Here is a 12838-nt window from a genome sequence, read left to right on the forward strand (position 1 = left end):
TTATACTCAATATTTTGTAATAATCTATAATGGAAAAGTTTGAAATGGAATATATATATATATACACACACACATATATATACACACACACACACACACAAACACACATATATAAACACATAGATATTTAATGGAATCACTGTGCTGTACATCTGAAACTAACATGATACTGTAAATCAACTATGCAAGCTATGTGTGCTCAGCTGCTCAGTCATATCTGACTCTTTGTGACCCCATGGACTGTAGCCTCTCAGGCTCCTCTGTCCATGAGATTCTCCAGGCAAGAATACTGGAGTGGGTTGCCATGTCCTCCTCCAGGGGATCTTCCTGACCCAGGGATCAAACCTGAGCTCCTGTGGCTCCTCCTGGGAAGATCCCCTGGAGAAGGAAATGGCAACCCACTCCAGTATTCTTGCCTGGAAATCCCATGCACAGAGGAGCCTGGTGGGCTACACAGTCCGTGGCAAAAACGCTGACACAACTTAGCAACTAAACAACAACAAATCAACTATATACTTCAATGGAAAAAAAAAATGAAGCAAAATGGGAAAAAGTAAAGATCAGAACACTGCCTACAGAAGAAACGAAATCAAATGAACCTGCCTTTAACTGGACACGGTGGCTTGTTTTTAAGAGCCTTTAAGGAAGCAGCAGGACAGACGATCTAGGGGCAGATACATCTGTGGAGTAGAATATGCCCATCTTCTTTGTACACAGTTCAGCATCTACTCAAAAGTCTCATTATGACTCCTATATAATGCCTCCCTAGAACAAGAATAATTATTCCAGGTTTAGCTAAAATTGGACAAAAGACTGCAGGCTATTCAGTAAGCAGCAATAATTTGCGCTCAAACTGACAATAAATATCAAATGGACAGTCGTCATTGTCCTGGCTTCTATGGTAATATTAAAAGCTGCCCCGAGCAAAGAATACAACCAGAGAAATCACAAAGGAAGGGATATAAGTGACTAGTAAATAAAAATGCTCAAAATCACTAATCATTCAAGGAAGTTACAAAATAGAATAATGGAGTCTCTTTCTACGTATAGCAAATTGGCAAGTTGATATGGTAAAACAGCTCCTCTAAAACACACAGCTGGTATAAATCAGTATGTTTTCTAGAATGTACCTTTACTTGGCAATATGTATCAAGAGCCTAAAAGATACTCGGAATCTTTGACCCAGTAATTCTAATCCTAAGAATGAGAGCTAGAAAAACATTCAGAAGCACAAACAAAAGTTCATACCCAAAGATTTCTAACTTCAATACAGCATGATTTATGATAACCCCAAACGGGATACAATCTAATGGTCCAATAATATGAGACCGATTAAGAAAATTAAATTGACCTGCAGGATGGAAAATTACATAATCATTAAAGAACATCTGAGCTAAGATTAGACTTCAATAATGTAGGGAATTTCATATGATTTAGAATGCTAAGTTGAAAAGAGAGCCAAAATAGTTGAGATTACTTTATACATTCTTTTATTATTGCTTTTTATTATTATAAAAGGCATGTTTTCTACAAAAAAAAAAAGGCAGAAAATAAACGCCAATGAAGGCCAGAAAAAACACAAATAATCTTGCTCAGATATTATTAATAACATGTTAATAATATTAATATTGTTAATAATCTGGTATACAGCTTTCCATGAAATTGCTACATCATACATTTATATTTCTACCAGAAAGGGGAATCAAATAGTGTATTATTTTCATAAAGTACCTCAATAAACCATTTAGCAAATGTTGGGCATTTCATTTGTCACAATGAAGAAAGAGAAAAAAGCTGGCATGCAGGAGCTGGTCTGCCATTCAGAGCAGGGCCTTGGTGTTCTCCGGGTAAATATAAACAATTTCACAGAACGCCAACATAAGACAAGGCCCTGTGACCATAAGATGAGGAGGAAAACAGGACCACTCCATAATCACATCTGAGCATGGACAAAATATCAACATTTTCCAAGCCACATAAATGACCAAACACCTCCCTATCCTGGCTAAAAGGAAAGACTGCTTCTTTGCCAATGTCTTTAGCCTTGATTTTATCTTTCCTCCTTCTGAATATGATGTATTAAGACACCCAGTGGTGGAAAAACTCTTGCTTCCGGACAGCACCTGACCCAGCGCAAAGTCCTACTTCTTTAAAGCCTCGCCACACCGCCTCTCATCAACAGCCCAAATCCTGTAACACCCTCCTTCTAACACACCCTCTTCCTCACACCCTGCAAGTGTGTTCCTGGAGATCTAGGGTTGCACGGCACTGACACGGCTATTCGCTACCACATACACTACCATTAGAATTTGAGTGGGTTCAAATCTGCACTGTTACAAACATCAAAGAGGAATACTGGCTGAAAACGAATTAGAAAACTAACAGGAAACAAACTAACTTATAATGGAGGGGCGGGAATCCCCAAATGCTTAATGACAAAGGCCTGAAAAATTACTCCAACAGTAATATTGCACAGGCAATAACTACTCCAAATATTAAAGAACAACAACAGGATTCAACATGCAAAGGAAGGTATTTTGAGCAAGGAGCAAAGGATGGTTTGATTACTCTAGGAAGACAGATGGTAAGCTTAACATCCGAATCCAGGAAGGGCTGCAAACAATATGGAAATATTACAAACGGAAAAGTTAGCTGAACTCATTAAAGAAAAAAAGGCTTCTGTTCTCACCAGGTTTTTGATGGCTATGAAACGAGGACGACTAAGACAATGCGGTTGCCATGGATCCATCTTCCCGGATGTTGGGAGCTCTACATACTGACATCAAAAAAGCAACTAATGTTTGAGATGGATAAACTTAATTTTGAAAGCAAGGAAAAACATCTGTCACTGATATTGAAAGTGATTTTTATTTTTAAGCCCTGGATTTAAAATTTTAGCTTCAACCAGTTCAGTACACAGTGGAAAACCCACTAAAATATACTTTTACAATATAGCTGTTTACAACTTGGGTTTTACATACCTAAGAAATATTTGTAAAGGTTACACTGTGTTTTACTTCCTATTAGTCAGTAGTTTTTAATCAATTTTGGTATGCTTACAGCATGAGATGAATTCTAGGAATGGAACCACAATTTATAACACCATGCCTAGAAGAGATGAAGGTGTTTATTTACAATGGTTCTATGTGCAACCACTTGGGACATAAATTTGGTGGTTGCCTGAAAACTGATGTGTGAGAAAAGTCTGCATGTAGAAAACTGCCTAAGATCAAGCATCAAAATGCCTGCAGAAGTATCGTTCTCTAGATCCACTGGTCAGCAGACTGGGTGGTGTAATTGACGTCAAAGACTTTTTCAGGATAAACAAGGTCTTACTGTACAGTACAGGAAACTATACTCAATATCCTGTTGATAAACCATAATGAAAAAGAATACATATAACAGAATCACTTTGTTGTAGAGCAGAAATTAATACTACATTGCAAATCAACTTCAATACTTCAATAAACTTTTTAAAAATTAAAAAAGATCTTTTATGACCCCAAGAACTCCAGCTTCCATCTGACCAGGAGATAAGCAAATACATAAGGAAGGACTCTTCCCTTGTGGCTCAGATGGTAAAGAATCTGCCTGCAATGTGGGAGACCTGGGTTCAGTCCCTGGGTCAGGAAGATCCCCTAGAGAAGGGATAGGCTACCCACTTCAGTGTTCTTGGGCTTCCCTTGTGGCTCAGCTGGTAAAGAATCCATCTGCAATGCAGGAGACCTGGGCTCAATCCCTGGGTTGGGAAGATCCCCTAGAGAAGGGCATGGCAACCACTCCAGTATTCTTGCCTGGAGAAGTCCATGGACAGAGGAGCCTGGTGGGCTATAGTCCAAGGAGTTGTGAAGAGTCAGACATGACTGAGCGACTAACACCTAACACTACATTTCACATTTAATGGTCATAGGAATGTACTGGGCTATGGGAATTTTAAAAAGATTCGCATTACTACAAAAAACTGCTCCACTGTATCTTCTTCCAAAAAGAATCCAACATGCAATTTGTTGTTTGCTGATCATTTTGGACACTGAGAAGCTAGCTGATGCTTCTACCTCTGTCCTTCAGGTAAAATCTGCCAGGAGCCTTTAGCCCTGAATAGTGAAGCGCTTTTTCTCATTTCATGCATGCAGGTCCTTGCCTTGTTTGCTGACTGACACTTCCCAGCTTACAAAGCAAGCTGTCCCTGCGGCCAGGTCCCCTCATTCTAGTTCACTGCAATGCCAAACAGCTGACTACCTCGTTTCTAAAAATGAACTCCACTGCAAACAGCAGAGCGACAATTTAATAATTTGTCAAAGGAGGAGAATCAGTTATTATGAAGTGTATTTCAGAGTTCAAAGGTAAAGGTCATAGGGAGCTCAAGTTTATCTGCTGACAGAGAAAGTTGAACAATTAAAAAAACAGCAAACAAACCAGACAAGATCTGCTTGGCAGACGTATTTCTAGAAGACATACCTCATTTCTATGCTCATGCATTAAAATTCTTGCTACACAAGGAGGTTTACACTTAAAAAAAATCCATCGATTCACATGTTTGAAAGTTCTCTCCAATGGCACTCTTACGAGATGTGCTTTTTCTTTTCTTTTTTCAACATGGAAACAAAACAGAATTTAGAATAAGCTTTTTATGCTCATGTGTCAAGCACTGGAGTCCATAAATCCAGCTATGGCATTCAACTACTAAGAAGTTACCTTGAAAATCTAAAATAAAAGTTTATGCCAGACAGAACTACTGCCTCCTCTTTCCAGTCCCAGGTGGATAAGGAGCTATCTCCAAAGACCTAAGAAGCTAGAACCTTAAAAAGGAAATATCAACAACTGTGTCAAACTGCAGTTTCAGGTTTTTTGGTTTTTTCCCTTCGTGACTAGTCTGTGGAACTATTCTGAAATGCATGTTCTGATTACTTTTTAAAAAATGTTTACCCCTTGCCCAGTAACTAAGTTTTCCCATCAAATCAACTAAAATCTTCAATTAAAAATCTCCATCAAATTTTCTTATGAAATGACATCAAGATTCTCTCTCTGTAGGACATCCATCGTTCCTATTTTGCTTCTGTGATAGTTGTGTAGCTTTCATCATTGTTTACAGAAGTTGACATATAATTCCTAGATGCAATTAGCTGTCAGTCCAGAGAAGATCAGTATTCTTAAGGGTTAAGAATGCCTTTATTCCACATTACACCTTCATTTGGCTAGTCACTGTTTCACTGTTTTTTAAAGATCAAATTAACCTCTCAGTTACATGATACTTGTCTTTGCTCTTTTTCCGTCATATGATCTGCCATCTACTCTAAACAGGGAGGTCTAGTGCAAGGTTATCACCATTTGCTAAATGCTGGACTCTTCAAACTTGTTCTGCTTAGTTTGTGGCACTGGTTGCAAACTGCGGCTGGAATCATCAGAGTTGTGATTGGGCCAATGAAGATTTTGACTTTTTTCTCAATTACAAAGGTATAAAATGCCATGCTGCTGCTGCTGCTGCTGCTAAGTCGCTTCAGTCGTGTCCGACTCTGTGCAACCCCAAATACGGCAGCCCACCAGGCTCCCCGTCCCTGGGATTCTCCAGGCAAGAACACTGGAGTGGGTTGCCATTTCCTTCTCCAATGCAGGAAAGTGAAAAGTGAAAGTGAAGTCACTCAGTCATGTCTGACTCTTCGCGTCCCCACGGACTGCAGCCTACCAGGCTCCTCCATCCATGGGATTTGCCAGGCAAGAGTACTGGAGTGGGGTGTAAAATGCCATAACTCGGTTATAAGTAAAAAATCAATTTCCCCTAAAAATTTGCTAACACCTTAAAAAGAAAATTTTTTCACAATATTATCTCTTTATTAATGTCACCTTCCAAAAGCCTTTCTCTTAGTTTTTAAAATCAAAGGTGCATTCCTTAATGAAATCAGAAATATTCCCTGAAATAATCGCAACTAAATAAATCTATTTTAAAACAGACAAAACACATTAATTCCAAAACCATGTAGTGTAGGTGATCTTCCAAAGTGCACACCATACACATACAGAAGGAAGAAATCCTTCCAGAGATTTCTGTGAAGCACACCAAGCTTCTGCACGTTTTGGCAATCTCTAGTTATTTAACTCTATACAAAGAAGTCACTATAACTTACTAAATAAACACTAGTTTTTACTATTCACTAAATACATATTTACACAATAAACTTTAATGAATCCAGAGAAATCAGTCAACAGCTTGTATGTTAAAAGTTCCTGAATAAAGGGCACGTGTGTGCAAAGTTCTTTCAGTCATGTCCGACTCGTTGGGACCCTATGAACTGTAGCCCTCCAGGCTCCTCTGTCCATGCGATTCTCCAGGCAAGAATACTAGAATGGGTTGCCATTCCCTTCTCCAGGAGATCTTCTCAACCCAGGGATTGAATCTGGTTCTCTTACATCTCCTGCATTGGCAGGGAGGTTCTTTACCACTAGCACCACTTGGAAAGCTCGAATAGAGGGCATATTTACATAGTAATGTTTCTTAAACCTCTAACATAAATAGGAAAAATTGTAATGCCCTTTAATTATTTTTTATTGAAGTAGATGTACAGCAAAGTGATTCAGTTATACATATATATTTATCTATTCTTTTTCATATTCTTTTCCCTTACAGGTTACTCCAAAATGTTGAGTAGAATTCCCTGTGCTATATGGTAGGTCCTTGTTGTTTATTTTATATATAGTAGTGTGTATCTGTTAATCTCAAACTCCTAATCTATCCCTTCTTTCCCCCTTTGGTAATCATAAGTTTGTTTTCTACGAATGTGGGTCTATTTATGTTTTGTAAATAAGTTCAGTCATATTATATTCTTAGATTCCACATATAAGCAATATTATATTTGTCTGGCTTACTTCACTTAGTATGATAATCTCTGGTAGCTCCTTGCTGCTACAAATGCATTATTTCATTATTTTTATGGCTGAATAATATTCCAGTGTGTGTGTGTGTGTGTGTTTGTGTACACCACATCTTCTTTATCCATTCACCTGTTGATGGACATTTAGATTGCTTCCATATCTTGGCTACTGTAGAATAAATAGTGCTGCAATGAACACTGGGGTACATATATCTTTTCAAATTATAGTTCTCTCCAGATATATGCCCAGGAGTGGATCTTGGATCATATGGTAACTCTATTTTGTTTTTTAAGGAACAGACATATTATCTCCATAGTGGCTGCACCAATTTACATTGCCACCATTAGTGTAGGAGGGTTCAACTTTTTCCCACAGCCTTTGTTATTTTCAGAATTTTGAATGATGGTATAAAAATGGCTTTTAAAGGTAAAGAACTCAAAATCAAAATGTTTTAAAAGGAGTTAATTTGTCATCCCATAAGTAATCAGTGGTTCTAAAAACTAAAAAGGGTACTGGCACAAGGATAGATAGACAAATCAACAGAATTGAAAGTCCACAAATAAACTCTAACATTTATGGCTAACTGATTTTTGACAGAGGGTCCAAGACAATGGCAAAGGAACAGTCTTTGCAACAAAGAGGGCTGGGACAACTGGATATCCATATGCAAAAGAATGAATTCAGACCCCTACCTTACACCATACACAAAAATTAACTCAAGATAGATTCTAGAGCTAAATTTAAAAGTTCATACTATAAAACTCTTTGAAGAAAACACAAGCATAAATCTTAATAACCTTAGATTTGGCAATGATTTCATAGATACAATACCAAAAGCACAAGCATCAAAACACACACATACACACACACACACACACAAAACAAAGATGCCACACAAAAACAGATAAATGGCACTTCAGCAAGATTAAAAGCTTTTGCACCTCAAATGACACGAGCAATAAAGTGAAAAGACAACTCAAAGGCTGGGAGAAAATATTTGCAAATATTTGCAAATCACATACTGGCAAGAGAAGTGAATCCAGAATATATATAAAAAAAATTTACAATGTGTAAAGAAAAAAGACAAATAGCCCAATGGAAAAACGGACAAACAATCTGAATAGGCATTTCTGCAAAGAAGATAGACAAATGGCCAACAAGCACTCAAAGATGCTCAACAAACTTAGTCATTGCTGCTGCTAAGTCGCTTCAGTCGTGTCCGACTCTGTGCGACCCCATAGACGGCAGCCCACCAGGCTTCCCCGTCCCTGGGATTCTCCAGGCAAGAACACTGGAGTGGGTTGCCATTTCCTTCTCCAATGCATGAAAGTAAAAAGTGAAAGTGAAGTCACTCAGTCGTGTCTAAGTTTGCTCAACAAACTTAGTCATTGCTGCTGCTAAGTCGCTTCAGTCGTGTCGGACTCTTCGAGACCCCATGGACTGCAGCCTACCAGGCTCCTCTGTCCACGGGATTTTCCAGGCAAGAGTACTGGAGTGGGGTGCCATTGCCTTCTCCGTAGTCATTAGGGAAATATAAATCAAAACATTGAGACATCACCACTTTCCACACACCAGATGCCTATAATCAAAAAGACAGCTACAAATGAATGAGGGTGAGAATGTGGAGAAAGTGAAATCTTTACATATTGCTAACGAGAATGTAAATGGTGCAATTACTTTGGAAAATGACTGGACAGTTCTTCAAAGTGTTCGACACAGAGTTACTATATGATCCAACAATTCTACACCCAAGAGGCATTAAAACACATGACCCCATAAAAAAGTCGTACGTGAATGTTCACAGTACCACTACTCGTAACAGTCAAAACATAGAAACAACCCAAATGTTCATCAACTGATAAACAGCTAAATAAAATATGATATACCCATACGATGAAAGATAATTTGGCCATAAAAAGGAATGAAATACTGATACATGCTACACCATGGATGTACCTAGAAAACTAATGAAAAAAATCAGACACAAGGTCATGTACTCATGATTCCATTTACATGAACTATTCAGAATTTACATGAAATATCCAGAATTTGTGACCCCATGGACTCTATCCTGCCAGGCTCTCTGTCCATGGAATCCTCCAGGCAAGAATACTGGAGTGGGTCACCATTTCCTTTTCCAGGGGATCTTCCCAATCCAGGGATCAAACTCAGGTCGATTGCATTGCAGGAAGACTCTTTACCACATGAGCCTCCAGGGAAACCATCCAGAATTTACATGAAACATCCAGAGTAGGCAAATTTATAAAGAATTGAAACAGGTTAGCCGTTCCTTGGGGCTAGGAAGCAGGGAAAAGGGGTTAGGGAGCGACTGCTAATGGGGACAAGGTTTCATTACTGGGATGATGAAAATGCTCTAAAACTGGATTATGGTGATGGTTGCACAATTCTGTAAACATATTAAAACCAATGAATTGTACATTTTTTTTTTTTTTGGCTGTGTCACACAGCATATGGGATCTTAGTTCCCCAACCAGGGATGGAACCTGCAACCCCTGTAGTGGAAGCACACAGTCTTATCCACTGGACTGCCAGGAAAGTCCTTGAATTGTACTCTTTAAACTGGTGAACTTTATGATATGCAAATTATATATCAATAAAGCTATTAAAATAAGAAGACATGACAATATCACTTACACTGACATGTGAAATCCTATGATTCTTCACGTCAGAATATCACATATATACTTTCATCAAGCTCAATAACCTAAGTCCTTTATACAACATACTAACCCTTTGGTGTGTGTTTCTTTTAAACTATTTTAAGCCAGAAATTCTAACTCAACAATATCAAGTTTTTCACCAGATAACTTGAACTGTTTTTATTTTATCTGTACATAATTAAGCATCTTTTGTGCTTGGGAAGAAATGTCTACATGCATTTTTGGAGACATGAACAGGAAAATAGGAGAAAAGAGAAAGCTTCCTCTTAGAACACTGAACACAGAAAAACCTGTCAAGCAGAGAGTGATAACCAAAGAGATGACCCAAATCTTTGATGTTCTTGCCTGTTCAGCATTCAGTGAATTCTACTTATTTAGTACTTATCACAGTGTAATCTTGGTATCAATTCCAACTTTTTCCCATGTGACCTCACCTGCACTTGGATCCTGGACTACTTCCTTATCCATACAATTGCTCAACAAGTTTTGGCCCAAAGAGTTACAACTACTCTAGAAGTTTCAGCCCAAAGAGTTACATTCACTTGGTCCTTTCTACAGATGTCTGTAAGCTATGTCAAATGCTACGTAGAAGGATGAACACGTTATTGACACAGTTAACTTAGGCATCTTGCAAGTTGACAAGACATTCATGTAGAAAAAACTACTCTGGCAAATTATATCAGATGATAGGTACCCTTCACAGTATAAAACCAATTATTAAACTATACCAACAAGGTAACTATTAAGAACTCAAATCTATACAGAAACTCCCACCATCAAAGTTTGAGTCCATGTGGACATCATTCATATTATCTCTAATATGTTCTTTCATACCAATACCTTGAAAATATATGGGACAACTCTAAAGTCTCTAACTTCTGGAATTGGAAAGCTAGAACTCAAAACTGCATCCTCACTCGGAAAATACTTAAACCAAAATGATTTATCAATATTTTAAGTTATCAACATTTTATGAGGGATTGCTATTAAGAAGGCAGCAGACAGTTTAGAAGCAGAATCTCCAACCCCAGTCAAGCCTTCAGATGAGTGCAACCCTGGCCAAAATCTGAACAGAAATCTCATGACAGGCCCTAAAACAGACCGTACATGAAAGCCACTCTTAAATTTCTGACCTGTGAGATAATGAAAGTGTGTTGGTTTAGGCCACTTAAAAAAAACAAACAAAAAACCTAGTGACTTGGCATTTTTCATCCCTAATGAGTTTTAAATAAAAACGCATGGGTTTAAATTATAGCTACGTGAATTCATGCTCTGTATCCCATAAAATTTTCTAACTAGAAAAGTGTTTACTAAAGAAATATCAATACTTTATCAAGAAGAATTTGAAGCTACTCTTTCCTGAAATCAACAAAGACAAGTAAGGTAGTTATTTTTTCCTAGCAGTAAGTCAGCTGCAGATCTAAAATAGAAAATGTTAGCCTCAATCTGCAATTCCTACTGATTAATTCCATACATGCTTCCCAGGTGGCACAGTGGTAAAGAATCCACTTGCCAATTCAGGAGACACAAGAGACATGGATTGGATCCCTGGGTTGAAAAGATTCCCCAGAGTTGGAAATCACAACCTGCTCCAGTATTCTTACCTGGAAAATTCCATGGACAGAGGAGCCTGGGGGACTACAATGCATGGGGTCACAAAGTGTCAGACATGACTGAGCAACTGAGCACAATCCCATAGACATTTCTGTGTGAGGTTAGTGCTGCTAGTGCCTAAGGATGACAGTAAGTGCTGGGGAGGGGATGAAAAGAGCTGGTTCTCAAACAGAAATCAGAGCTGATGCAATCTTGGTTTTGTGCCTTGAGATGCTGTTGGAATCTAAAGGACCTGCTACTTAACCATTACGTGGAGCTAAAACCAGTGCTTGAAAAATGCTAACAACTAGTATGCAGTTCTATCATTCTATGAAGCAACAGTCCAAGTGAAAAGGACAGATAACTACCACAAAACACTCAAAACCATTTGGTAGCTAAGCCTCGAAGTATCTATTCCATAGCTATACCTTGGTATAGAAATAAACACATACAGCCTGCTCTCCACTGAGCCCTAAACTGGATAGGAAACAACGTTCAGAGTTCTAGGACAGTGGGAACATTTTATCATTAAAAAAAAAAATCACTGGTGAATAAAAATAGAAAAAAAATTTATTCTATAAGCAGAAAGATGGAGAAGGCAATGGCACCCCACTCCAGTACTTTTGCCTGGAAAATCCCATGGATGGAGGAGCCTGGAAGGCTGCAGTCCATGGGGTCGCTAGAGTCGGACACGATTGAGCGACTTCCCTTTCACTTTTCACTTTTATGCATTGGAGAAGGAAATGGCAACCCACTCCAGTGTTCTTGCCTGGAGAATCCCAGGGGTGGGGGAGCCTGTTGGGCTGCCGTCTCTGGGGTCGCATAGAGTCGGACACGACTGAAGCGACTTAGCAGCAGCAGCATAAGCAGAAAGATTCTTTCATTTTAGAATCTGCTATATCCACAAACATGTCAATGTATAAAACAATTCTTTTACTTTCTCATGTTTTAAATAGCACTAAGATAATAAAATATGCTAGGAACATGTCACTAAAAAAGAGCCATGGCAAGCTCAGCTCGGTGCTCTGTGTTGACTTAGAGGGGCGGGATGCGGGTGGGGGAGAGGGAGGCTTGAGAGGGAGGGGATATATGTAAACACAAAGTCTAAGCAGTTGCAAAAGAGTCAGACATGCCTTAGTGACTAAACAACAAAATAGCTGATTCGCTTCCTTGTACAGCAGAAACTAACACATTATATTCCAACAAAAATAAATTAAAATATAAAATTTAAAAAAGAGCCATGATTGTTCTAAAACTTTCTCAAGACTTGCAAGAGATTATCGACAAGCGGAAAAAAATGCCTAGTTACTTGCTCTTACTTTTTAAATGCTACCTCTTTTTTTGTGTATGGAAGGGGCTATATTTCAATAGGCTAGCAAACAGTTTGAGTAACATCTGTTTTTGCCTGCACCTATTCCAAAGGGATGCCACCGACAAGCACTGAGGCCACACCTCCTCCAAGAGGTAATGGTCTTGCTATTTCACTACACTGGGCTTTCTCAAACTTTCTCCAAATGAAGAGTCAGACATTAAAAATATTAAAGATAAATTAAAGAGCAAACAGAACCCCTCAAAGACTGCCTGTGACATCAACATGCAGCATTTACCTTCTTCCCTCCCGTCACAAACTGCTTGCAGCTGGATCTCACAAAATGCGGGTGCACAGCAATGATCTGCAAGGAAGAGGGAGCCAACAC

The 12838-nt window shown here is 38.7% G+C and overlaps 1 protein-coding gene across 2 annotated transcripts in view; it reads right to left on the reverse strand.

Moving 5' to 3' along the window:
- The window catches only part of VPS41 (VPS41 subunit of HOPS complex), a 192973-nt gene that overhangs the window by 82476 nt on the left and 97659 nt on the right, over positions 1–12838 (reverse strand). For both annotated transcript variants that reach the window (XM_005888154.3, XM_070369337.1), the window contains one exon: positions 12749–12814. In XM_005888154.3, coding sequence (XP_005888216.1) covers positions 12749–12814 — 66 coding nt within the window. The remainder of the gene's footprint in view (positions 1–12748; positions 12815–12838) is intronic.

This window comes from Bos mutus, chromosome 4 (genome assembly GCF_027580195.1).
Source record: "Bos mutus isolate GX-2022 chromosome 4, NWIPB_WYAK_1.1, whole genome shotgun sequence".
NCBI classification, from domain to species: Eukaryota; Metazoa; Chordata; class Mammalia; order Artiodactyla; family Bovidae; genus Bos; species Bos mutus.